This window comes from Strigops habroptila, chromosome 2 (genome assembly GCF_004027225.2).
Source record: "Strigops habroptila isolate Jane chromosome 2, bStrHab1.2.pri, whole genome shotgun sequence".
Taxonomy (NCBI): Eukaryota; Metazoa; Chordata; class Aves; order Psittaciformes; family Psittacidae; genus Strigops; species Strigops habroptila.
Window position 1 is genome coordinate 101,168,310 of NC_044278.2, and position 27,920 is coordinate 101,196,229.

General features: G+C 40.5%; 1 protein-coding gene across 1 annotated transcript in view; it reads right to left on the bottom strand.

The window, feature by feature from the left end:
• B3GLCT (beta 3-glucosyltransferase) overlaps positions 1 to 16,364 on the bottom strand; it is a 56,326-nt gene extending 39,962 nt beyond the window's left edge. Inside the window, exons 1-3 of the mRNA XM_030476876.1 lie at positions 16,163 to 16,364; positions 8,048 to 8,109; positions 5,299 to 5,338 (exon numbers count right to left, since the gene is read on the bottom strand). Coding sequence (XP_030332736.1) covers positions 5,299 to 5,338; positions 8,048 to 8,109; positions 16,163 to 16,247 — 187 coding nt within the window. The 5' untranslated portion in view covers positions 16,248 to 16,364. The remainder of the gene's footprint in view (positions 1 to 5,298; positions 5,339 to 8,047; positions 8,110 to 16,162) is intronic.
• Between the last annotated feature and the right edge of the window lie 11,556 nt (positions 16,365 to 27,920).

A 27,920-nucleotide genomic window follows, 5' to 3' on the forward strand; every position in this document is an offset into this window, starting at 1 on the left:
AAACAGTGGCAATAAACAGAGCTTTAACCACAAATATTCTTGCTAGGATTATGAGAATATTACCATGTCCAAAACCTGAGGATCTATTACATTTCTTTGTTCCTCTGAACAGTTACTTCTTAATTTAGACCTACAACAGCTCAAAGCTGCAGTTAAATGTTTTTCTATTTTTCCCTTGAAATTCATTTTCCCTTGCTTAGTCACCGAGACAAGCTCTGAAGATGTCAAATTGTGTGAGATTTCTGGTGATAAAGTTGAGGAGATGGCATAAGCACTGACATAGCTATCAGCTTTGATTTCACTTTTTTCCTACGCAGCGTTCCTTCATGCTCTGCCCCACCAAACAAACTGCTTAAAAACACCCATGCACAATATAAGCTTCTGAATAGCACGCTATATGCTAGATTTCCTGTGTGAAAACTAAAATTAGGGCAAAAATTAAAACTACATTTCATTGATGCTAGCGAGAGTCAAAGGGCTAAATCTAAACACACAACACTGCAAATCTCCCCAGAGATAAAAAGCAAAAGCTACACTGCTCTATATAATTACTGGTTTAGTATCAGTACATTTAACAGAATGCAAGCATCTGAATTACACTCAGTTTCATTTATGGTACATTTAACAACAGCTGTGATATCCTACAGTAGAATACTTTCTAGAAGTAATCTAACACTTACTTCGGTGTTACTGCTTTAATCCAATAGAAATACTTTCCTCTGCTATAGGCACTTTAAAATAGTTCATAAAAAGAAATATTCACTGTATTAAGATTTCAACAGAAAATAGGCATAATTTTAAACACCTACATTGTTTCTCAGGTTGCGAAGTAGTCAACCAAGCAAGACAAAGAATGGAGTCTTTTGGAGGATTAATATCTAAAAGAACTATGATATGCAGATATGTTATTTCTATTGTTGTCTTCTTTTATTTTTGTTTCCCTAAGACATTTACACATCTGGAAAATATCTTCAACAATCTCAAATGCTCATTGATTGGAAAGATACTGCAATTTCCATTAAAAATTAAAATAAAATAAACCAAAATAAAATGAAACAAAACAAAATAAAATAAAATAAAAATAGGAATGCTGAAACTTCCTCAGTCTTACCACAACCATGGCTCATTGCTAAACAGAATGGAACCTTAATTTACTTTAACAAGCCATTAATAGTAATGTGTTTTAGCAAGTATACGAAGATCCTATGCAAAATGCTCCTCCTTAGGAATTTTCACTAAATCAGTTCAAAAGATGGCAATGGTGAAATATTGCTATTTGGAAGATAAGCATTGCAGTATAATGACCAGCACGAATAAACAACCTGTATGATTTGGGTTGGGTTTTTTGCAAAATTTATTTACCTTTACAAAAGGCTGGTTTAGTCAACTGAAAACTAATAAAAAAAAAATCAAACAAACATGTCAGGAAAAAAAGAAGTGGTTCTAGAACATATGATAATGATGATGCCTGATAGCCTTTCTCTACTACCCAGAGGTTAAAGCGTTCACCTAGAATGCAAGAAACCCCAAATCTCATCCATGAGGCAGTTTGGGCCTGAATGTAGGTTTTGGTTTCCACTCTCTTAATTTCCAGGTTGCAAGTACATTGTGAGTGGGTTTTCCCCATTCCCTTCTATTGTTCTAGAATTGAAGAAGAGTGAAAATGACTCCTGAGCTTCCTAATTGCCTGAGTCTCCTGAAACAGGGGGCATCTAGAACCGTGTCTATGACTCCCTGAGTGTTTGAACACAACATTAAAAAGGTAGAACATGTATCAACGATAAAAACAGAATTCCATGATGATTCATATGCTTTCACCATGTGTGACGTGGTCCAAACCATCTTCACAAAAATTACAATTGTAACAATGACTTTAAAAGAACTAGGATGCAGTCTAACCACTGGTAATAGAATGCCACTGACATCTTTGCAGCTCTATCAATGGTGCGTAAATCTAGATCCTCTTTTCTTTGGGTTCTTCTTTCCTAAGAAATAATGGAAATAAAATTCATTTGTTTAAGGCTAAATGGAATATTTGTACAATGAAAAAAATCAGACAAAACCTAAACTGCAGAAGCACTGATGATTTAACTCACAAACCAGACTCTACTGTGTAGGTCAGAAAACTGTTTCCAATTTGAGTTTAAAAAAATTAGGCCATTTGCATATTCTGTAGGCCTTCCCCTCCTTTTATGCCAACCATAAAATCAACCTGAAACTCTAGATCAGAATCTTTTAGCTCTTATATTTTGAGCAGATCATTATAGCCTAGTATAAAGCTTCCACAGTTAAAAGTAAAGACATGTCTTTTCTCACTCTAGGAAGAATAATTTGTGTTTATATAAAGTTACCGGGAACCTTCTGGATTAAAGGCAGTGTATGCATATATATAGACAGACACATACATAGACACACAATCGCATCTCTGTGTGCATACTTATTTATCATATATGCCATAAGCATTGTAATGACTTATTTCTGTTTATGGCCTGCAGCACAAGAACTGAAAGTCATTCTAAAATTCAAACACTCCCTATCAACACAGTTTGAGTATTTCCAGTATTTCTATTTCCTGAATTTTAGTAAACTTAATAACATCCAAAAAACCCTTTAATCAATCCCAAATCAAATCCAAACACACTACAATTTTAGTACACTTGTTTGCTTCTTGAAATTAGAAATAATAGTATCCAGTTGTCTCTCCATCAACTGCACACCCTTTCATACTTTTGTAATAGATAAAGTATGTTGCTTACCACTTCAGAACTCATGATGCATCTTAACACTCACTTACAAAAAAGGTTCATCACCTACACATTTCAGTATCTTCTGATACTGAAGAAAAAAAACTTATTTAAACCATGCATGTTGTTCTCACCTTTCCACCCAAACTTCCCTCACGAATTCCTAGAGAGCCTAGATGAAATGCAGAACTAGGCCAGGTGGGACATTAAAAGGATGTAACTGCAAAAAGTACTTTTAATCCTTTCAGAATATTGCAGGTATTTGCAGATCAGAGGAAGTGTAACATCACCGTATTTGCAAGAATCAAAGGAAAAAAAAAATAATCCTCAAGACTACTTCATTCTTCTTCACTCATTTAACATACTCATTTAAAAAAGAAAAAGAAAAGAAAAACCCCTAACCAAATACCCCCTTAACCCACAGCCAAAAGCTAGTAGATACTCTTGTCGTGAAGGAATGACTCAACCTACCTTGGATCTCAGCAGTCCTCTGGAAGCGCCCCTCTCTTTCCACAGACTGCAGATAAATCTAGAGAACTTGCACTCCCAAGCTTAGTATTTCACTAAGTTTCCAAAGAAAGCAAAATCATTGTACACTAGCCTGAAATAGCCAGTGCCTCACTTCAAGAAAAGATTTGCTTTTATTATTCAAATGTTCTAAAACCTGAAAATATTGTTGGTCAGCAATGTAGCCTACCATCTGGGGATGGATGTGACGCTGCCTGTGGAAACATTAAGCAAGGTAACTTTCCACAAAGATGACAAGACAGTGGCATAAGCAGCGGAGTTGGAACTACATGATCTATAAGGTCCCTTCCAGTCCAAACCATTCTATAAGTCACATCCACCTGGACTTGTGCAAAGAATTTTGACACTGTCCCACATTACACCCTTGTCTTGAGAAGGCTCCGGGGAGACCTTAGAGTAGCTTCCAGTACCTAAAGGGGGCCTAAAAGAATGCTGGAGAGGGACTTTTTACAAGGGCATGTAGTAATAGGACAACGGGAAATGTTTTAAACTGAAAGAGGGTAGATTTATATTGGATATTAGGAAGAAGTTCTTTACTGTGAGGGTGGTGAAGGACTGGAACAAGTTGCTCAGAGAAGTTGTGAATGCTCCATCCCTGGCAGTGTTCAAGGCCAGGCTGGATGGAGCTTTGAGCAACCTTGTCTAGAGGAAGGTGTCCCTGCCCATGGCAGGGGGTTGGAACTAGATGATCTTCAAGGTCCCTTCCAACTCAAACCATTCTGATTCCACAATTCTAGATTGCTGCATTCGTAACTATAACCTTCCTAAGTAAAGCGATCATATTGAAACTGATGAAAACCTAGTATTGTCAAAAGCCAAAAAAAAAAAAAAAGTCTGTCAATGCCTCCCTGGGTGTTTTACGAACTGAGACACAGCAGGTCTGCTGGGAGCAATAAAAGCAGTAACCAACACCTGGCTATAAGATTGCACAGAAAGAAATGAAAGAACACGAAGAGGAAATGGTCTTTGACACCAGGAAAGGTTGGGTTAACAGAGAAACAAAGTAATAAAGCTTCCATTGACAGGTCCTGACCTTTCAATGGTAAAATGGAACATAAATGGGACAAAGGACTTCGTTATTTTCCACAAAAGTCCTTATCTGTGTCAGGGCCATAGCTTGCAACTGAGTTCAAAAAAGCCAACAAACAAAAACCAGATCTTCTCAGAACCATTCAAAGTTCTGCTAGCAACTGCACTAAAAGTATGCCAAATCTTCTCGGTGTTCAGCTTTGACGTCAGAATGAACACACAACTACTCAGGAACTGCTACAACAGAGATGGGGTTAAGCTGGCTCTTTAAGAACAAGCAGAACCAAGCGCCCAGGTTTTAGAAGAATGAGAAGTACCATAAGAGTCCAAGTTGCTTTAAGACTGGAGCTGCTATAGTAAAGCAGAGGTGGCCCTAGGCTACAGTGCAGAGACTGCAAGTCCTTATCTCAGGTCTGTAAACTTTTTGCTGGAAGGGCATCAGACTTCTTTTCAGAAAAGGCAGAAGCTTGAAGAATTTTTTTCTCATAATTTCTCTCATATGTCCAGTAAAAATTTATTAAATATACATAAAATATTTAAGTACTTGCTTCTAGATATTACAAAGTTAGTACAAGTTATTACAAGTAATTTATAGTAACACTAGTTATTACAAGTACCATGAAAGCCCAGTAGTATGGTAAAATTCAGTTTCGTACTAATTTTTTCTACAAGAACAGCTACTAAGTATCATGAAATTTGATTTTAAAATATTGTGGACCACAAAAAGCAATAAATCAGTTTCACAGTGCAAGTGCACATTTTCAGAAAATTGGTTAACTACAAGAATTGCAAACATAAAGATCAAGAAGCTTCTTTTTGATGAGACTACATGAGCAAAGAAAAAAAAATGAAGTATTTGGGAATCAGCAATTAACTAACAGTGCTGTTGAGCATTTAGGCACTGTTCACACAGTCACTTTTCAAAGCATAACCATATTTTATTTACACTAAAACGGCAGCCACAACTGAAAACAAATACAGACTATACAGTACTTACCTCTGCTTATTTTACTAATTGTTCCACTCTTTTTAGACTTCTAGAAGAAAGGAGAAAAAGCAAAATAAGGACACAAACAAAACCTCAAATATTCCTACAAACACGCACAGGGAGTCAAAGCATTCGCCAGATTGTAAATGCATACACAGAGGTTTTAACTCAAAAACTAATAAAAACTAACGTAAAAAGCTTTTCATCATCAAGAATTGAAACAGATATTCTACATGTTTATATACTATTACTTAGACAATACAGTAAGAGAATAAAAAGAAAAAAAAAAGAGAATGCCATGTCTTTATATATACATAAATATATATATATATACACATGTATCTCCGGAGCACAAAGTTTGGAATATGAAGCTTTATACTACAGTGTGTAAAAAGCCCCAGCACACTCTTACTCATTTGATCCACTATCAAGCATCTATTGAAACACAACTCCTAAAGGAATCAACATATCAAGACAAATAAGTATGAAAAGGTTGTTGCACATAACATGATTTCACTGGGATTTACTCAGGTATCATCTACATACATTTGTGATGGAATTTCAGCAGAGTGCTGAGGAACAGACAACAATGACACTGCATCTGCATTGTTAACCAGGAAACCAAGACACACACAAAAATATCCTAGAAGCATACTCAATTGCTTCTACGTAACTGAGGCTGGGTGGAAAGGTGTTGTTTAAGAACTGCTTACTGGTAGAGAGAGAGAACTGGAGAAATAGCTTCCTACAAAAATCACAGGAAGGAAAACAGAGCCTTCATTTCTTGCCCAATTTCTCCCTGGTAACAGCACCTCAGTGCTTTGCTTTCTCCACATGTAAAAATCAAGATCATCTTTACTAATTGAATAAGGATGTTGTGGGATTTATCTTGGTTCAAGTGTTTTAAGACCTTCAGATAGAAATGCCATACAAGGCACTCCTCAGTAATAAGCTCTTTTGCAGTTTTCCTAGCCTTGTGACTTAATTTCTATTTATAAACACATTTTTTCCTTCCCCCTTTTTTAAAATATCATATACATCTAATCCTTTTAGTCCTACTTGCATCAGATGATCTCTTCCTCTGTTCAGAACTTGTACGCTGAAATGCCTAAGCTCCAACTTCCTTGGTACTCATCTGCAAAACCTTTTCAAGAGTGACTGCACTGCATCCATGCTTATGACCCTTTTTTGCTGATGAAATATGGTTGAAATCAATAAAGTTGAAAAAAATTCTCATAAGACTAAGTTATTTTGATGACTATACACAGTACTGCCATCTTACAGCATAATATACACACATTTTAAAGTTAATCTGTATAATACAAAAAAGGGGAAGATTAATTTTCTATGCAAAAATTAATTGCAAAAATTAGTTTAAAAAAAAAGTATGTGTTTTGTGGTACACAGTGTAATGAACAAGCTGTATTTTACAGTTACCTTTATTAAGGCAAAACAATTGTTGCCCATTATTGCATCCCTGTTAAGGGGGAGAGTGGGGGGGGGGGGAAGAGAGGAAAAAAAAAGTATTTTGGCCTTAAGAGTTCTGATTTCATCTAAGAAAAGGTTTGAAACTCTCAAATAGGAGGAAAGCCTTCATCAATTACATCCTACATAGGAATCATAACATTAAACAGCTAGATTAAGACAGTAATGGAATTTGACAAGCAGCAACTTACAAATAATGAAAACAGAATCACATTATGTAGTCTCCCAGACACTGCAGCAGATCAGCAGTTTGCAACAGAGGTCTTTTTCATCTATGAAAATTACTGTAGATATAGCAATAATCAAAACCAAAAATTGTTTAGAAACATGTATCTCTGACCATACTTCTATTGCATTTGTTGCGAGATCACTGGATCTGAATGGCATTTTTAGATTCTAACTCTTGATTCATTCCAGACTTCTATTTTCCTCCCTTAAGCCTCTTCTATACGTACATACGTATCTGTTACACATATATACATATATTAAAAAAAAAGTTAGCTAGAAGTCTGTTGAAGGACACACATGCATACACACCTAACACCTATTATGTTATTTAACGCTGAGGCTACTTCTGATCATTAGTTTCTAATCTGTTCGTTTGAAATTTCATATGCAAGCTTTATTTGAGCCATGGCTTGGGCAGAAAAATGTAATAATGCTGATTTAGCAGAGAAGCAGCCATTTTCCTCTCAATGTATTACATATTTAACAAAACCAAGAAGAAAGGAAACCCCATATCTTAATTAATAAAAACTACTCAAAACCTATTCTCAACAGCAATAACACTATCAATTTGCAGAAGCAAGGCAAAATTGCCATGGTCTTTTTTAACTACAAGTTTCCAATGCACTCTTCAGCTGACCCTAGAAAAAAAGAAAATAAATTGTTTTCTAAATTATAATTTTGTTCCACAACAAAACCCTTCAAACCCAATTCTCTTCACACAAATGTCAGCATACGCCAGAAAATCTAGCATAGGAAAGAAATCAAACATGCCAAGTGTAAGTTTATTCTATCAATGCTAAGAATCCATGGTATAAATTAAGATCCTAGTAATACTAGAAGAGTAGTGCTACACGCAACTTTTGTCCCTTTAAATGTCTCTCTCATGGTACACAGAACAGAAAGACATTATATGACATATAGTACCACTGAAGTCAATTATCAAAATAATCAATGTCACAGATGTTGAGCCTTCTGCTCTGGTATCTTCTAGATGATTTTATAATGTCTGTAAAATGTTCCAGCTCCGGCAATTAAAATTTATTACCTGCAGCACTGGTAGTTCAGTCTCATCTTCTGCACCTTCAGGAATTACACTTACAGCAAAAGCTGAAAGAAAAAGCAGACTTTTTTCATTTTATAGGAGTTCATTTTCACATTTGACAAAGTTCTGCAGCAAAAGAAAAAAAATTTAGGAATATTTTCACATTCAATGTTACTATATTTGTAATAATCTTTATGAACATAAGGCAGTCCGTTCTTACAGAATTTATACTTTTGCTGCCTGACAATTCTATTCCTATACACTGCTGAAAAGATCACTCTTTGATGTGAAGCCAATTTATCTTGGCTTCAAGACAAATAAATCCCATTAAAAAAACAAAACAAAACAATAAAATCTGTTCAGTCCAGTAGTTCACTTGACGACAGCATAAAGGGACACCTACACTTGACTCTATCTTTAGGTTTAAATTTGGAGGACCAAAGCTTCATTTGGAACCACAGAAACTGACAGCACCTGACAGAAATTTCTGTCAAGCTTTAAGATGGCTGTCACATGCTTGGAATACCATCTTTGAACAACAGTCAACCTTGTTAATGTGTAAGAAAATAAACACCTAGAAAAAGAACAGAGACCCCAAAGAGCTATTTGTACAGTCTGAGCATTATCTTAAACCTTTTATACTGACATCACCTTCTGCATACACTTCTGGTTTGTATTAGAAAAATAATCATATAAAAGGGTTCTGGGTTGTGAGTCTTTTCTTGTTGATGTAGTCATCTAATCCATTTGACTCAGCTTGCTCATTTGTAAAAGTAGTTCCATTTAACATAGGAAAGGTTTGCTAAGGGTCTTCAGAAGGAATCTTTTTCTTAAAGGTACTAAAGAGATGCAAATGCAAGTAAGTTGCTATAATTCGGAAGGAACTGAAGATACTACTCATCATGGTCAAGTTGATGGGTTTCTTAAAAACTGGGGCAGGAAGAAAATCAACAGATTCAGTGAAGTGTCTCATTGCAAGTTTGAAAGCAATCTCAAGCAGTAATAATTTAAAGTTAATTACTAGCAACTGTCAATTCCTTTGAGAGGCTAGAAACCTGGAATGCAGGAAAGCAAGAAGACAAGATTGTCCAAAGGCTGTGACGCTCCATCTCTCATTAGCTATATCCCTATGCTCTTTCAACTGGAGACCAAATTTCATCAAGTGTCTAGGAGTTGAGTTTCACAATTACATTTCAGGTCCTGACTAATTTGAATCTCAAATCACACCACTAGATCCAGACATCCCAAAATTCTAAAACACTAGACTCACGTTGACCATAGTCACATTTCAGTAAGGCATTTAGACAGGAAGAAGAAAACAGAGTATGAATAGGAGTGTTCCCCCCAATGTTGTCCTCAAATAAATGTTTTGAACTTCAAAAGTGCATAGAGAAAACCTCGATCTGCCTATCATATCCCTTGCTGACAGCATGTTCTGATCATTTTCCTCCTCTTCCAATGTAACAGGACTTACAGCTCCAAATAAGGAATATCTTCCCCTACACAAACCAGACCCTCATCATCTACTTGACACAATCCTAATTACAAGATCAACACAAAACACTGTTTACCACAGCAAATGTGTTAATTACATAGTATTAACCTGAAGAAATATTACCTCATAAATTCAGCTTATTTGCAAAACTGAACACAAGCAGAATTTTCCAAACTTTCAGGTTTTGATACGTAGCTGTGCAACAGCACAAGAGACCTGAAACAACTGTGATTCACAAGAGATTATAGAATGGTTACAGTTGGAAAGGACCATAAAGATCATCCGGTTCTAATCCCCCTGCCATGCGCAGGGATGCCTCCCACTAGACCAGGGTTGCTCAAAGATGCTGCCTCTCTCACTGCAACATTCAAAAACCTGTGCCACACTGCTTCTAAGATTTATAAAATATTAATGCACATGATCCTTGAAACAAATCATACCAGACTCAGATAACCCGGGGAAAAAAAACGACCTATTGCATATTATGTCTTTGAGAGCACAGATAATTCCTCTTCAGGGGATTATTTTAACAACCTACTTTATCTTCATATTACAGAACTGCAGAATTGTTGAGGTTGGAAAAGATTCCTGAAGATAATCTAGTTCAACCCCCACCAGAGCAGGATGCTCAGGACCTTGTCTAGTCAGGTTTTGAGTATTTCCTAGGACAGAGACTCCACAAACTTTCTAAGCAATCTCTTCCAGTGTTCAATCACTCTTAAAAGAAAAAATAGAAAAATAAATTATTTCTTATGTTTAAACAGAGTTTCCTGTATTTCCATTTGTACCAACTACCTCATGTGCTGTCAGGCACTACAGGGTCTGGCTCTGTCTTCTTTACTGCCCCCATGTTGGTAAAATCCTCCCCAAATCTTCTCTTCTCCAGCTTGAACAGTCCCAGCTCCTTCAGCCCCAGCTCATATATCAGGTGCTCCCCTTAATTATCTTCATGGTTCTTTGCTGGGCTCACTCCAGTATGTCCATGTCTCTTTTGTACCAGGGAACCCAGACCTGGACACAGCACCCCAGATGTGTCTCACCAGGGCTGAGCAGACAGGAAGGACCCACGTCTCTCGACCCACTGGAAACACTCTTCCTAACGCAGCTCAGGAGGCTGCTGGCCATCTTTGCCACAGTGGCACACTGCTGGTTCACAGTCAGTTTGTTGCCAACCAGTACCCTCAGGTCCTTCTCTGCAAAGCTGCTTTCCAGACAGTGTGCCCCCAGTGTGCACTGGTGCATGGGGTGACTCCTTGCTAGGGGCAGGACTTGGCATTTCCTTACGTTGAACTTAGTTTTCCAAGTTTCCTGTTTGCCCTTTTCCCCAGCCCAGTAAGTTCTCTCTGAATGGCAGCACCACCAGCTGATGTATCAACCCCTCCTACCCATTTTATATCATCTGCAAACTTGCTGAGGGTTCACTTTGTCCCACTGTCCAGGCCATTAATGAAGAGACTAAACACTACTGCAGCCATTATCAACCCCTAGAATACACCATGCCACTGATCAGAGCCCATGAGCCTAGCAAGTCATTTTCCTATTCACCTCACTGATCACATATCAAGCCCATACTTCATCAATTTGTGTATGACACTACAGGATACAGTATTGAACTCCTTGCTAAAGTTGAGATAAACAACATCCACTGCTTTCCCCACATTCATGAAGCAGTCCTCTCATCACAGAAGTCTTTGGATTAGTCAAGCCTTCATAAAAACATTCTGATGTCTCCCAATCACCTTCTTATCCTTTCATATGTTTGTCTTGTCCTTCCTTGTTTGGTAATAGTATCCAGAACTCTGTCACCTTCCAAGGGATTGAGATGACACTGGCCAACCTATAGTTTTCCCAGATTCTCTTCCTTGCCCTCCTTGAAGACAAGAGTGACATTAGCGTTCTTCTATTCTTCAGGAACCCCCCTCAGCCATGACCTTTCAAAGATTACCAAGAGTGGCCTGCATTGACACTGTCAAGCTCTCGTGGGTACTTCCCATTAGGTCCTGTGGACTTGTGTATGTCCAGTTTATTTTAATGTCCCCTGAACTGGTCCTCCTCCAGTGAGAGTAACTCTTCCTTGCTCCAGACTTTCCCTTGTGTTTCAGGGGCCTGGAATTGCTGAAGGTGGGTCTTAGCAGTACAGACCAAGGCAAAGAAGGTTTTGAGTTCCTTGCCCTTTTCCCTGTCCTTCTTTTAACCAAGTCCCTCCCCACATTCAGAAGCAGGCCCACATCTTTTCTAGTCTCCCTTTGCTGCTGATGCACCTGTAGAAGCCCTTTTTCTTGCTTATCACAAGTAAAATACCTTCCCAGATTCAACTTCCTGTGGGCTCTGGCTTTCCTAACAGCATACCTGCACTCTCAAGACAGTTTCTCCATATTACTCTTGAGGTGACCAGACCCTGTTGCCATCTCTTGCATGCTTTCTTTTTATGTCTGCGTTTTGCCAGGAGCTCCTTGTCCATGCACGTGAGCCTCCTGCCATCTTTGCTTGCCTTCCTGCACATGGGGATGGACCATTCTTGAGCTTGTAGGAGATGAACCTTGAAAATCAACCAGCTGTCCTGGACCACCTCCCACATCAATCTTTCTGTATCATTGAGGACAGTGGGAGGCCAAACATGCCTGGCTAAAAATTACTTTTGTTGCAGCTGCCCTGACATAGACTGCAACCTCAACACTCACACGTATCATTTATTAAACAAACCAATATCCCTGATGAACGCTGAAGTCTTTCTATATACCACTATCCTTACTTCCAGTGATTTCAGACATGCAGCCTCCCCTTCTTTTCCAACAAATAAACATATTAAAATAACTTGTTATCTTTTACATAAAATATTCCAGGAAGACTTTTTCCACCTAGCACATTTTAATAAGACAAGAACTATTTTTAAACTACTGAAGAACCATTCGCTAAACAGATTAGCAGACCCCTGAAGACACTACAAGAAAAGCCTCCAGTCTTCACTCAACAGCAACCAAGCTTTTCACTAAGGCAGACTGTATGAATTTATTTTAGTAACAAATATGCTGTGGCCCCTCTACTACCTTATTAGTACATCTGTTATGCACGCATAATTTGATACAAGTAAAGCAGTCTTCACAAGTAAACTGGGATGCACTTGTGGGGTAAATTCAAGTCTTATTAACATATGGCCCAGGACTGTTCTGTCTGAGCAACCTGATCACTCAGCCTGGAAATAAGTACCCTCTTTTAAGGATTTACCTGCAAAAGGGTGGCATCAGAAGAATCTGGTAAATGTGGCTGGCATACAACTAATCAACAAACGGGCCACAGGATAGGCAGGAAATACAGCGCCTGGGCACAACTGGACATCTCTAAGATTAATTCATCCACCCACAATCCACTCCCAAGAGAAAGGTGTGCCCAGGACCGGACCTCGGATAGAAAAATTCTAACTGCACATGCAGCTAGTGACCAGATCAGTTGTACAACGCAGGTAGAAAAGTAAACTCTTTGTGGCAAGCATATCTTTTTGTTGCGCATACAGTGCACATGCACAAACAAGGATGGCCTATGCCCAGGAGCTATTAGGTGCTCCTATAACAAGACAGTAACTTTGCATGTCCAAGCATCATCATTAATTCAGACAACTGCAACAGATTTCTTTCAGAACAGAATTCCCCAAGACACACATCAATCTCTGGAGCTAGAGGTACCTTTGCTAAATGCAGAATTTCCTCTCGTCCCTCAGAGTTTTTTGATGCAGTGCAAGCATACCTCAAAGGGACCACTGACTTACCACAGAGCACAGAGAAAATAAATATTGAGAGAAGAAACTGATTAGCTGGTAGAAGTTTGAACTGCGTAGGCACCACAGTAACCAAAAAGGCTAGAATGATTAACTGCATGATTTCGTGCAAACAAAGCTTTCTAAAGCAGAAAAAAATCAGCAAGACACTGTCTTAAACGCACCCCATAATTTTGTTTTTGTTATTTCATTATTTGATGCATTGCATACTTTGAAGTTTGCTAACACACACAGCTATTCACATCATCTGGCACAAGCAGAGAGAAGCTGAATGTATCAACTGCCAGTCCTCCCCTCCTTTTGCTAAATGCTCAAGAACTGAGGATAAGTAGGAAAAGGAAAGACATTTTAGAAATAAAGCTCTTTATCTTCATCAATCTTATCTTTATTTCTTTTGAAAGCAGAACTAAAATCCACTGAAAAAGCTAGACAACATTTTGGATCCATTTAAAATCTGGAAATTTTATCAGAGAATGTAATATAAGCAGCTTCAATTGCTATTTCTTTTTCTCAAGTAAATAGACTTGCTTATAACACAAGAATGTAAAACTCAATCATTTATTACCATTGTTTAGCAGCAGAACTGCAGGAATATGTGCCAACAAACTATTAGGAAAATGGATGTAAATACTGTAGTATTAAAATACAATATACTGTATAAACATATATGGTGATATAATACCACATTATAAATGTACATGTAATCCTTTCTTCAGTACTACCCATTTGAGTGTAAAGAACTTCCAAACATTTACACCCTTTGAGTGCAAAGGATATTAAAAACTGAGGAGTTCATTCTTTCCCTTTCACAGATGAAATCCATTTGAGGCAGAAAGGCAACACTTCTGTTATCTTCCTCTTTTACAGTCTTATTTGAGGCTGACTGACCCCAGAGTCATTCCAGTCACCTCACTGGGCTGTGGGTCAGTTTAAATGAGCTACAAAAAAGTGATGATTCTGTGACTTACGTATGGCAAACCCCCGACTAATAATAACCACTTCAAATAATAAAAGCCACTGATTATGTTGTACAAACAGACAAAATATTTAAAATAGAATTTCTTTATATTTCTAATTACAATTTAAAGAAAGGGGAAAGGAGAAAGTGGAGGGGGTGATGCAAGATTTCCAGCATCTGAAGCTTGTCATAAAGGCAACTCATTTTATTTCTTTACTAAATTTCTTTACACTAATGGTACATATGGGAAGAAGGCAGCTGAAATCACCACTGCAAACCACTGAAATGTCTAAACGAGTGCTGTGTGCACTAGTATCTTTATTATAAAGGCAAGCAAAGAAAAGCAGTAGAAGTATCATCATTATCCCTTATGATTGTCCAGAATTTAGACCAAACAAAATCATCTGAATACATTCTCCCATTCTGCAAGCTGCCACCTGCAAGCCAGAATGTATGAAATGACTTAACTGTCATCAGACAAGCTATTTTGTTCTGCAAAATGTAATCCAAATTATTTCTGTTTTCCAAGAGCAAGGCTGATTGGTCCTCTCAAAAGCATGGGGTATTTAGGAAAGAAAAGACTTTAATTTAAAAAGATATTTTTAAAACTACAAGAAAGCCATGATACTGCAATAAATGTCCTGTGAACAAACTGTATACCAGCATTAATTGAGACGTACTAAACAAGAGGTAATTGCACAAGCAAAAACTCAAGTTTCACCATTGCTGCCTTCTACCTGCGGGAAGGTAGGTATGTATGTACAATAAATACACATACACACACACACAGAGGGAAAATTGAAGCTGCTATTCTCTGACTGTGATGACAGTCTGTTCAAGGTTACCAGTGCTACAGTACCTTGCTGAAGCACTGGAGCAAAACTACTCACCCCAGAAGGAATGAAACACAGCTTTAGGAAGAGCAGTGGAGTATAAGATCTCCTCCAAAGCCCAAGCTGCACAGGTAAAATAAAAAGGGGTTTACATGAGAAAAATAAAAATATCACAGTTTTACTTTCCTGGAATCAGGATTTACTTGTACCAAGTTTCCCCTGCAGGATTTTGATCCACAAGCCACAGCAGAGGAAGAGAATCAAATCCAAAGGCTCAGAACGAACTGACAAGCCTCTACTGACAGAGATGGAAACATTCAGGAACAGAAATAATGAGAAATAGAACAGATATAAACATTTATTTCTGTTTCCTACACTCACGGCAACAGCTCCTAACTCCAAGAGCCTGTAGCGATCCAACTGCCAACACGCTACTAACCCTTATCTTCTCCCACCTGGCCAGACACATTAGAACCATCTCTAGGACACAGTAATACAGTATTTTTTCTCTACGCTGACATTTTACCCAGGCGGTGTTACCTTTCCACCCACCCTCAGCAACTCCGCCCAGCGAGGCGCTAATCCCAACCCGAGCACGAGTGGCTTCAGCTGGCTGTTCAGAGAAGATCCCCTTGACCCGAGGGGCTGTCTCCCGAGGGTTCCACAGCGAGGGCTGCCCCGCGCCGCCCGGGGCAGAAGGGCCGCCCTGTTCCCCGCGCACCACCCGCAGGGGGGCCCGGAGGGCGGGGAGCGGTCCGGGCGCTGCCAGCACCGGCTCCGTGAGCGGGGGCCGCTGAGGGGAGCCCGCGCCGCCCGCTCCGCGCTGCAGCCCGGCTCTCCAACAAACTTCGGCGAAGGGGCTCCGCCGCCTGCCCGCCCGCTTCCCCCACGGGGCGGGACGGACGGGTGAGGAAGCGGCGGCACCGGCGCACCCCCAGCTCTCCAGCTCCGTCCCGTGCCCTCCTCCCCTCATCACCGCCGCGGAGGGGCCGAGCGCCCCGGGTCTCCTCCCTTCGCCTCGCCATGGCGGCCCGGCCCGGCCCGGCCCCTGGCCACTCACCCCGGGTGCGGAGCAGCGGGAGAAGGAAGAAGAGGTGGGCGCACGCAGCGAGGAGCCAGCGCTTGCAGCCGGGCTCCCGAGACATGTCGCCACGGGCCGCCGAGGCGCACGACGGGGTCCGAAGAAGCGGGACTCGGTGCGCCCGGCGGCCCGCCTCTGCCGCAGGAGCGGGGCGAGCGGCCTCCGGCTGCTGGCGGTGCCGCCCCCCCGCCAGGGCCCGGCACGACCGGCCGCCACCGCCGGGGGGAGGGACGGGGCGGAGCGGCGCGGCGGCGCCCTCTGGCGGGCGGCAGCTGCACCGGCGGCTCCCCGGTGCCGGGCGGTCCCCGGGCACTCGGAGCTCAGGCAGCCCCGGACGGTCACGGACTGATCAGCCCAGCCCGAACAGGCATGGCGAGCGTAGCTCCACGCCGCCGTTACCGATCATCCAGCAGTTGTTACCAAACCAATAACGTCTGTAATTCTTAATGGTAAATTAACTTCACAGAAAGTCCGCGGACAGGGTTCCTAGGTTGAAATCTGTGCAACCAGGAGTGGAGACACAGGGTGCCAGAGTGCAGGTGTGTGACATGAGCGGGGCACAGCCTTGGCACCAAAGACTCCACAGCTACACATAACTCACCCGTCGGGAACATCACCCACAAAGAAGTGCAGACCGGGAGCTGCACAAAACTGGCTTTAGGGAACAAAGAAGTAGTATCTAACATGCATAAATGTCACAATACAGACAGGAAATTTGGACATAATATTGCTGCATACCAACAAAGAAAGATCAAGACCGTAAAACCTGTTGTCAAAGAAAAATATTACCCCACATGGATCCTGGAGCAAGGAAGAAGAAACCATCCACAGGAATGTCAGACCTGCCCCAGTGAAGCATGGGGCAGGTCTGACAACTGGCTGCGATATCCACCGGTACACCCCAGACTGAAACTCGACCTCTAGATGCCAGGGAGCCACAGAATGGTGACCAGGAAAAGGAGGAGAAACCCAGCAGTCTGTATAAAATTTTCACTGCACTGTCACTCTTTCCACAGCAATTAGACCTGTATTAATAATTACAGATTCTTCACATTTCAACTATAGCAACAAATTCTTGGCCTTACTTAACATGTAAGGCATGCCTTTTTGCCCTTAAAACTGATTCTTAGCATAATAGCCAGTGCCATAGGTAACGATTCCTTACACACTGGGTATGCGTAGACTTGAATCCCAGCCAGGTCTGTATTTTCCCATCAAATACTTTCCACACAGAGCCCTCCTACCAGCCCAGCCATTCGGTACGCCCTGATCTCACTAGAGACAAACAGTGCAATGTCCAGGTCAGCCATAAACTTCCTGTATTTTTAAGCCAGTAAGGCCAAGAGCATGGAACCCAGCTTGAACCTTTCCTCAAAGCTCTGCAGCTTTTAGATCTCCTGCATTTCTTCCTGACAGATGAAGCGGATACAGTAGGGTACCTTAGGCATGCCAGAGAGGGGATTTTGAAAATGAATGGAAATCTTTTCAGAGTGATAAATGATCATTCTCACTCCAAGTTCAGGCAAGCACATTTATTATCACTGTAACCTGGTAGCAGACTTCACACTTTAAAACTTTCTCAACAGAAATAGATCAGCCAGACTGCCTTGGGGTGTTAGACTTATTTTATGTATTTGCTACCTCCCTTATATTGCAGGGGGCTGAAGAGAGGAAAAACAGGAGATGAGAGTGAGCAACCACAGCTTGTTTTTTGCCTCAGAGAACAACTGCTTGTTGCTGACATTCTGAATCACCGAATAAGTTACTGGCCTCAAAAAAAATAATTCTAGTGCAAATTAAATAAAAACTTTTATGCTACATTTCTCTCTCTGATTCTATGTCCATGCTCATTACCAGGAACAAAAAGTGTTAAGTTATCCTTCCATTTCTATGCCTATAACAATATAAAAGCTATGAATCCTCCTGTTTAACATGTACATCTGCATTTGTTTTCCTTTGTAAGTTTCAGCAGCGTTTCCTGCCCTTTCTCCCATTTCCCTGTTCTGTGCTAGTTTCCAGAAGTATTCACGTCACAAAGATCATGCGCACAACAGCTGGGATTAACATAAGGCTTTTCACTTTCAAAATGGTTAAGATACACCCATGTTCAAATGTTTCCCTATGCAGCAAGTCAGTAAGGAAAAAAACAAACCTCCAACCTTTTGCTGAGATGTAATCAGTGTTTTGGTTTCTCACAAATAGAAGAGAAATTTCATTGTAACAACCTCCCTAGAAATATGGAACTCCACCACAAAACCTAATGTTCTCCAACTGTTAAGAAAAATAGCGCTATAATCCTATATTCAGGGCTGGGAGGAGGAAGGAGGAAATAAATCTTTATCTTGAATTCTATTGTACATACGAACTCAGATTGTGTTTGTTTGTTGTTCTAACTGCCCCACTGAGAATTTCCATCTCCGAAAAGATGAAAATAATCAGCTTTCTGATAAGGAACACAGAGTTTCGGAACACCACCAAGCTTCCTTTCTTTACAGTATACATATCTTCCATTTGCAAATAAAACTCATGTAGCACTGTTGTGGTCCCACCTCTCAGACTAACAAAGGAGGCTGCAAATACAAAGAAATTCTATCAGATACATCAAGTTATGCAGGTCAAATTTATTTTTTCCTGGTAGGGAGTCTTTTACAGATATTAAATAAAATTAAACATTTTTAATTCATTATTCATCATAGGTGAGATTTTCATAAGAAAAAAGAAAAAAAACAGCATTTTTTTCCAGAATAAAAAGTGAACCTGGACTTACTGGACAAAGAGTAATTAAAATAAATGACTATGTCCTTTGAAGTATTTATAATAGCATGCATATTACTGCAGGTTTGTATCAAGTTACTACATTTTAGTTAATAACATTTAGTGTGGTATCCTAAATTGTGGGATTGAGGCCTGTAGAATTTCTGAGGTTGTTTTTTCTTATGGATTTGTGGAAGCTTTGCTGATTTACTTCAGCTTGACAATTTGATGCAAGAAACAAAGCAATGTTTCAGTAACTGAAAATTGTCAGTGACTGGAATGGGGACAAATTTTCACCTATGATTTTGGTCCTGAAAACACTTTACGTGCTTAAGCAGTTAAGAGATCAACAGAACTATTTGCATGGTAAATGTAAGTCCTTACACCTTTTCATAGGCCCAGTGTCACTATTTTAGCCTTTTTCATGAATCAAATGGCTACAAGAAATCAAAGAATCTGGAGTCCCAGTGGAAGGATAAGCTTGAAGTTATGGCAAGTATTTATATTTTACCAAGCATAAACTTCCACAATATCTACGAACCCTACTTGTATTCCAACTGTGCCATTTGGGCTGTGTTATTCACCCATCCCTTTACATCAACCAAGGGACAAGCAAACTTTCTGGCTCAGAACAAAATACTCAGATTACCATGTCAGAGAAAAAGAGAACAGTGGGAGAAGCTCAGAGACAGGTGACAACACTTGAGACTAGCCAGGCTGGCACATGGTTCAGAGGTGGTTTGCTCTTGTGTGCAGGAAGCCAGCAGCGATTCGGGATACTCTGATGGCTTGGTCATCTGTCCCTGTAGAAGGACTTTAGTATGGGAGAAGAGGGAAATTATGAACCAGACACAATGGCAATTTCTGAGTTAAAGAACTTGACTGAACTACTTTGTGGTGTTAGCCATTTGAAAAATGTTTAACTAATCCAAGAATGACTGTGTACTTGTACAGTTTCTTTCAATGGAGGGCGCAGAGAAGCCCTTTCGGCAGAGACAGGCTTGTTAATCACAGGAGTCAAGTTCTGTTCCAGCTCCTCCTTAGGCTACTGCCGTTTGACCTCTCTGTCCTACTTGACAAGTTACGTAAGCAGGGCCATAACTTTAAGCAATGACTAATCCTGCAGAAATCAGCAAAACCAATCCAAATGGGTTCAGAATCACACAATTCTTTTTTGAATCACAACATGCATCTGGTAACAGAGTTTCTCAGCTTTCAGCTACTCCAGAATGTAATTTGATGATAGTTCCATCCCATTAACAACACACTGTCCAGCTAATACCCAATCTACATTTCTCAAATGCTAGGCAGTGAGCTTGAGCATGGGACCTCTCATAGACCCCATTGCCCAGCTCTTAACTACACTCCCTTGTCCACTCAGACCACTCTAAATAGCTCTTCCCAGGAGAAGTCCTGTAGACAGGACTCGGTCAGTGACACTTGGCCTGGGACTTGCCCCTCCTTGTTCAGAAGAATTGATAAAGCTGCACTATCAGAGCACATGCGTGCTATAAGCCTGACAACCAAACCACTGAGGGAGATCAGCGCTCCAGTCAACCCCTGTGGTAGCCCACAACATAGTCTGAGTTTAGTCTCCCTCCTTCCTGGGTTAATCTGGGGGAGTACTTGCTCTTAATTGAAATTTGAAAACTCCATCTTGAGGCAAGTCTTAGGGCAGTCAATCAAAGCTTTATGGAGAACAAGTCTGGGGCTGTAGCAGAGAGTCCTGGGGACAGAGTCCAACCAAGCAATTTCTCATGGTAGAGACTGCTGTTATTAGATTACACACCCTTTAGAAAGGACCTGGAAACCCACTGGGCATGAAGTGATGAGTCCCAAATTCTTAGAAGACTGTAAAGATAGATAAAAGACAGGGCAAATAATGCCTGCCTAACAGCTCCTCTGTGTCATCTGGCACAGAAACACTGAAAACACCTTAGGTAGCATATTTTCTGAGGTTTATAAAATTGTCCAAGAGGCAGAGTGTATACAGTCAGGGTAGCACAGGGGGACACAGGTATTTTAACATCTTTGAGCCATTACAGACTAAGCCACAGATGAGAAACAGGAGACCTGTCAAACTGTGGAACTTGACACAGATCCACAGAGTGCCTTAAGACAGATGCTTAGACATCAGTGTTTCAGTCTCCCTTCTAGACCACACCTTGAAATTTCTGATCGGATAATTTCAGCTCTGAAGGAAGTCTAAAATGGTTATGCTTATTATTCAGGTAGCATGAAGAATATAACCTATAGGCGCAGCCTTGTCAAGTTCGTATTTATTAAATTTGTGGCTTAAAACACACAGTAGCAATAAATCAATAGGTCTGTGGGAGAGATGCAAGCTTGGTATTCAGAATCTGGAATCCTTTGGAAGGTGAATCTAGAAATTAAATTCCCTCTCTCTCCCTCCTACCCTGCTTAAAACCTTTCCCACTTCTTTTCCTAGACTTCAATCAGTAACTCTATCCCTCCTTCCCACAGAATTGTAGTTAAGTTGCAGAATCTGATTCTTACTCTTTCTTGCCACATTGGTTAGACATTAACCTTCACTGACAAGATCTTAGATTGTCCTCAGATGTTTTCCACAGCTCTGTATTCTCTACACAAAGTCACCATGTTGGCTTTAGTCATTCTGCACTCCTAAAATTGTACCTCCTTTTCAGCTTTGTTTTAACTACAGTAGCTCTAACCTGTCAAAAAAAACTTACTACAAGATTATCCAGTCTACTTGAAAATTACTGTACTAACCGATGATATCAGAGAAGGAATTCGGACTGTCAGAGTCCTGTGGAAAGGACCGTATTATCCCTAAGTTCATGTTAGTATTTTGTCAGATTCAATTACGTGCAATGATAAAGTTTTCCTTTTCTACTTTTGGAAGCTCAGTGTTTGTCTCCAGTTTTACTTCATGAGATTATTTTTAAAATCAAATCATTTTATCTAGATTTATCTAGGTTCAGAACTGACTGAAATTATTTAATCCCATATGATACTGACAAGAAGGTTCAGTTATAAATTATTTTTGTATTTTTATTTTATAAATTTTATATTTTTATTTGTATTTTTAGTACAACACTCCTGAAAAGCTATCGTATAAACTCTTTTCAGAATCAGTATATGCAGACAAATAGCTGCCAGGTTAGAACTAGGGGGGAAATGTATTAGTCTGATTTCTTGTGGCTGTCAGGGGAGGAGAGGAAGATGATTTATGCTCCTATCTTTGTACTGCAGCCAAGGAGAAGCAAGAATAACACTTTTCAGTCTCAATTATAAGCCACGGGCATATTGCCCACTCCTTTGGTCAAATGAACAGCTTGCCTAAAAGAACTGTCAGATACTCTCTCCTGTTTGGTCTCCTACTGCTTCCATCTGACACAGAACTGCCTCTACCAAGCATGTCTGAGCTCTTCATATTTTCCTTGCAAGTGCAGCTGTTTGAAAATACAAAATGTTAGTCCTAAACTACCTGAGAGCATCTTTTTTTCAATTTATGAAAATATTACCTTGCCAACTGAGAGTGCGTAGATGAACAGCAAGGGATTTAATGGAGCAAAACCATATAGGAATAGAATGCGTCTGTATATTTTAAAGAGCTTAGTGGCCTTATTGACTACTTATCCTTGCTTCTATTCCTACAAGCAAAGAAACAGTGGCGTGGAGAATCACCTGCCCTTCTCCACTATGTGCTAAGTCATAGTGGCAGGGAAAAAAGGTGAACTGCTCAAGGAACACTAGGAGTGAGTGGTCAAACAATGTTCTCTGAATGTCTTCAACTTTTCTGCTGTTTTGATGGACTGTAAATAACATGTTCACTCAAGCACTGACTAACCTACATCAGCTGTTGGGATTATTGCCTCAAGATGTCCTACATCTCACAAATGGCTTCCACATATTTTGTTTTACCTCATTACAGCTGCATATGACAGTCCAGGAACCAACTCAAAAGTTGTTATGACATGCCAATTTCATAGAATCACAGAATCGTTTGAGTTGGAAAGGACCTTAAGATCATCTAGTTCCAACCTCCCTGCCATGGGCAGGGACACCTTGCACTAGACCATGTCACCCAAGGCTCCATCCAACCTGGCCTTGAACGCTGCCAGGGATGGAGCATTCACAACTTCCTCGGGCAACCCATTCCAGTGCCTCACCATCCTCACCGTAAAGAACTTCTTCCTTATATCTAACCTAAACTTCCTCTGTTTAAGTTTGAACCCATTACCCCTTGTGCTATCACTACAGTACCTAAGGAAGAGTCCCTCCCCAGCACCCTTGCAGGCCCCCTTCAGATACTGGAAGGCTGCTATGAGGTCTCCATGCAGCTTCTCTTCTCCAGGCTGAACAGCCCCAACTTTCTCAGACTGTCTTCATATGGGAGGTGCTCCAGCCCCCTTCTCATCCTCGTGGCCCTCCTCTGGACTTGCTCCAACAGTTCCATGTCCTTTTTACGTTGAGGACAACAGAACTGCACACAGTGCTCCAAGTGGGGTCTCACGACAGCAGAGTAGAGGGGCAGAATCACCTCCTTTGACCTGCTGGTCACGCTTCTTTTGATGCAGGATACGGTTGGTTTCTGGGCTGTGAGCGCACACTGAAGCCGGCTCATGTTCAGTTTCTCATCAACCAACACCACCAAGTCCTTCTCCTCAGGGCAGCTCTAAATGTCTTTTCTGCCCAGCTTGTAGCTGTGCCTGGGATTGCCCTGACCCAGGCATAGGACCTTGCACTTGGCTTAGTTGAACTCCATGAGGTTGGCATTGGCCCACCTCACAAGTGTGTCAAGGTGCCTCTGGATGGCATCCCTTCCCTCCAGCGTATCAACCAAACCACACAGCTTGGTGTCATCAGCAAACTTGCTGAGGGCGCACTCAATCCCACTGTCATGTCACTAACATGATGTTGATGTTGAACATGATCGGTCCCAACACTGACCCTTGAGGGACACCACTCATTATCCATCTGCAGTTGGACATTGAGCCGTTGACTGCAACTCTCTGTGTGCAGCCATCTGGCCAATTCTTTATTCACAAGGTGATCCACCCATCAAATTGATGTCTCTCCAACTTAGAGACAAGGATGTCATGTGGGACAGTGTCAAACGCTTTGCACAAGTCCAGGTAGATGACATCAGCTGCTTTGCCCCTAGCCATCAGTTCTGTAGCCCCATCACAGAAGGCCACCAAATTGGCCACACATGATTTCCCCTTAGTGAAGCCATGTTGGCTGCCACAAACCACCTTGTTGTTTTTCATGCGCCCTAGCATGCTTTCCCAGATAATCTGCTCCAGGATTTTGCCAGGCACAGAGGTGAGACTGGTCTGTAGTTTCCTGGGTCTTCCATTTTCTCCTTCTTGAAAATGGGGTTATATTTCCCTTTTTCCAGTTGTCGGGAACTTCACCTGACTGCCAGGATTTTTCAAATACGATGGACAGTGGCTTAGCAACTTCATTCGCCAGCTCCTTCAGGACCTGCAGATGGATTTCATCAGGTCCCATGGACTTGTGCACATTCAGGTTCCTAAGACGATCTCAAACCTGATCCTCTCCTACAGTGGGCCTAAGGTCTTCATTCTCACAGTAAATGACACTGAGACAAGTTTGTCCAGAGAGGCTGAAGAAACTCAATCCTGGGAGACATTCCAAATCTACCAGATAGGAGCCTGAGCACCTCCAGAGGTAGTCCTGTTTTGAGCTGGACATTAGACCGGGTGATCTCAAGAGGTCCTTCCCAGGCTAAATTAGTATCTTATTTTGTGATGGTAGGGAGAATAATAGCAAATGACATGACCCTTCTGTGACACATACCTACCAAATCAATCTATAACTTTGGGCTTATAAACTATATCCAAGGACAGAAGTTGGTATTTGCTGCCTGTTGAGGCCCCCCACTTAATGAAAAACAGCATTTTAAAGTATTTGGCAGAAAGGTCAGTCATTAAAAGTAAAATGATTCAATTCTGAGCTTGCCAACCATCCTTGCTCATGAAAAAAGTCACCTAACAACCAATCCCTGACATGAACAAAATCACAAAAACATCCCTGTGCAATAAAAACAGTTTTTCATTGTATCTGAAAAGCACTTCTGCATCCTGATCTCAGAGGTGGGCATCTGCTTTGTCCTGCTAACAAGGGGAAGGGGAAACAAGGGCTGGGACACTTAACTGGGTGAGGAGCTTTTTGAGCAAAACTGACAGTAGGAACCAGAAAATTTCATAATTTTCAGTTATGAAATGGCCCTTAGGAGCCACTTCACAGCAAGTGCACCCATCACAGCCTGTATTTGCCTCAAAGCAGTTTTAGATTATGACCACCAGCAATTGCTCACTTAGGACTATTTCATTCTGCTGTTGATACAGAAAGTCAAATAGCACTGGCTGAAAAGATAGGAAAAAAAAAGAAAGAAACCAAACACAGAATGTCCCATGTGGTACAGAACCATTCAAATACAGCAACATCAAGTGAACATGACACAGAAGAAATACAAGTCAAAAGAAGTTTAGGAGATTGATGTCAAAATCATAAAGAAAAGTATTACCAAAACCCCCAAAATATAAAGTTCTAAACCAAACCCCTTCATTTAAGACAAACTGCACTGTGGACATGCCCAGTATGCTATGCTGCTGAACAGCAATAACTCTTTACATAGCTTTACACAGAACACCACCAATCCTAAGTATCCTCCTCTATCGCCTCCTTCCTAGTTCCAGCCAGAAGACACAATGGACTGAGTCTAAACAGCCATGGCACTGAGCAAATCAGCTCTTAATTAAAAGATAACTTTAAACTTAAGTTTTATTAGAAACAATACAACCCACAGGTGCTATTCCTGCTTTTTACATTAGTGCAGAGCTTCCCAACAGGCTGGCTGGGGCACACGCACGCAATGGCAGCTTGCCTGTAAAGAGTATCTTTCTATTTCAGTTAAGAGCTTCGCAGATCTGTAGATCAGCACTTGAAATCAAACAGCAGTTCCTTAAACTAAACAACATCAGTTCCTGGCCAAAAATCCACTACCATTTAAAGCAAGATGATTACTTAAAATCAAGCTAAAAAAATAAAAAAAAAAAGGCTAGTAGTTCTGCTTTTTGACTTGCCTTATATAGTTATGCCAACGGCAAAAAGGGAGCTGAGCCAACCCTGTAATACTTAAGCTAGGAGGCATCTATATGGTAGCTTACATGAGGCAATGGTGCCACCCAATGTCCAGAAGTTATACATGAGCTTGTTTTTCTTTATTGATCCAAGAAGAAGAAAGAAAAGCCAAAACAAAAAAAAACCCCACAAAAAAACCCAACCCAAATCCAAACCAACCAACAACTAGAAACCTCCCAACAAACTCCTGTAATGCTTATTAGTAATCATACCTGTGTGCCACGGCTTGGCTCAGACGTAAGATTAACAGATGTGGTAAAATTCAAAGTAGGTAAATATTTCTCATCTCTTTTTTGTTTCCAGCTTGAATTCTCTGTAAAATAGATACTAGCACAGCCCAGGTAAATTTAGACAAGCTGTCAGAACACATATACCCGCATTTTCCTAAGGTCCTCATTATTTTAGTTTCACACTTTTGGGGCCCACCCAGTTGGGGCCTCTCATAGGGACCAGTCTTCAGCTTGTCCCAAGCAGTACATGGACTTTACTATAACACTACTGAAATAAAATCTCTAGCACAACAATGCAGTTTTCATCCATGGAGCCCTGAATCTAGCCCATGTTCAAAGGACAGTAACTTTTTAGAAGGGCAACCATTTGTAAATATAACGAATTCAAACGAGTTTATCTTATTGGAAAAGTTTACCAGGAGCTCATTAATGACAGTCACTGTTAAAAGCATACATCTCAGTTTTCTTCTGATCTCAGCTCTCATCTTTCTGCTACAAGAATATTACATTATTATGCCCAAAATAATAATAAAAAATGCTCTTATAAGCATATACCCCTTTCTTGTATAAGTAATTCTAAGCCTATAAGTAAACCTGATTATGGTATAAATGGATTATTTATACCACTTTGCAGAGCATGCTTTCCACACTAAAAAGCATACTGCCAGCTCTTAGAGTTAGCTTCAACTCTTCTGAATCATCCATAAATGTAAATACAAGAAACTACACACAGCAATACAAGAAAAACACACAGCAAGTCACACTTACATTTGCACAAGTATCCACATCACAAAATGTAGCCTTGTGTTAAGATCTATATCCCTGTAGCGGAATGTTCTGATAGCTATTCAAATATTACTTCTTTCTTCCTGCTTGTTAGTCCTTTAGACAACTATGGGTTTGTGCTGCCTTGTTTTCACCATATTCATAACTGAATCTTACGGTCGCCTAACAAATAAACAAGCTTCCTTCATAGGCCCTAAATTTCCAGAATACTTATGATATTTCTTATATCATAAGTATTATGATATTATTTTCCTCAAAAGAATCATTTCCATAGTTTTGTACGTACCACCTTTGAGACATTCCTTGAGGAAAAGGAGCTGGAGTAATTACTCAGCCTGTTGATTTTTAACTCTTCATATAGGTAAGTTATATGGATAGAATATCTATATGGACAGATTTTTGTAGGTTTCACATGAAGACAGCTTGAAGTTTGAAATTCTCAAAATACATTTTATTAACAGATTTCTGTGGCAGCACGTTTAAGGTTGTCATATGTTTAAAAAGCCAATTTATTCTAACTATAGCTGTGCTATATTCTAACTACAGACATGCTGCAAACACTCAAAGGAAGCTTTTCTAGTACTCCATTTGTGGCAACTGTCGACTTCGTGACAATGCAAAGAGAGAAATAACATACATTTCTTTTTAGAAAAAAAATATGCAAGTGTTGGATTTGTGTGTGCCTGGGCACAGTACCAGCACACACACTTTTAAAAGATGTTTTATTACACACTCTCTCAAAGCATGCTTATGTAACCTGTAGTGTATGCTTATCTATCTAGTTAGTTACATTTTTGCGCTGTTCAGGCCTA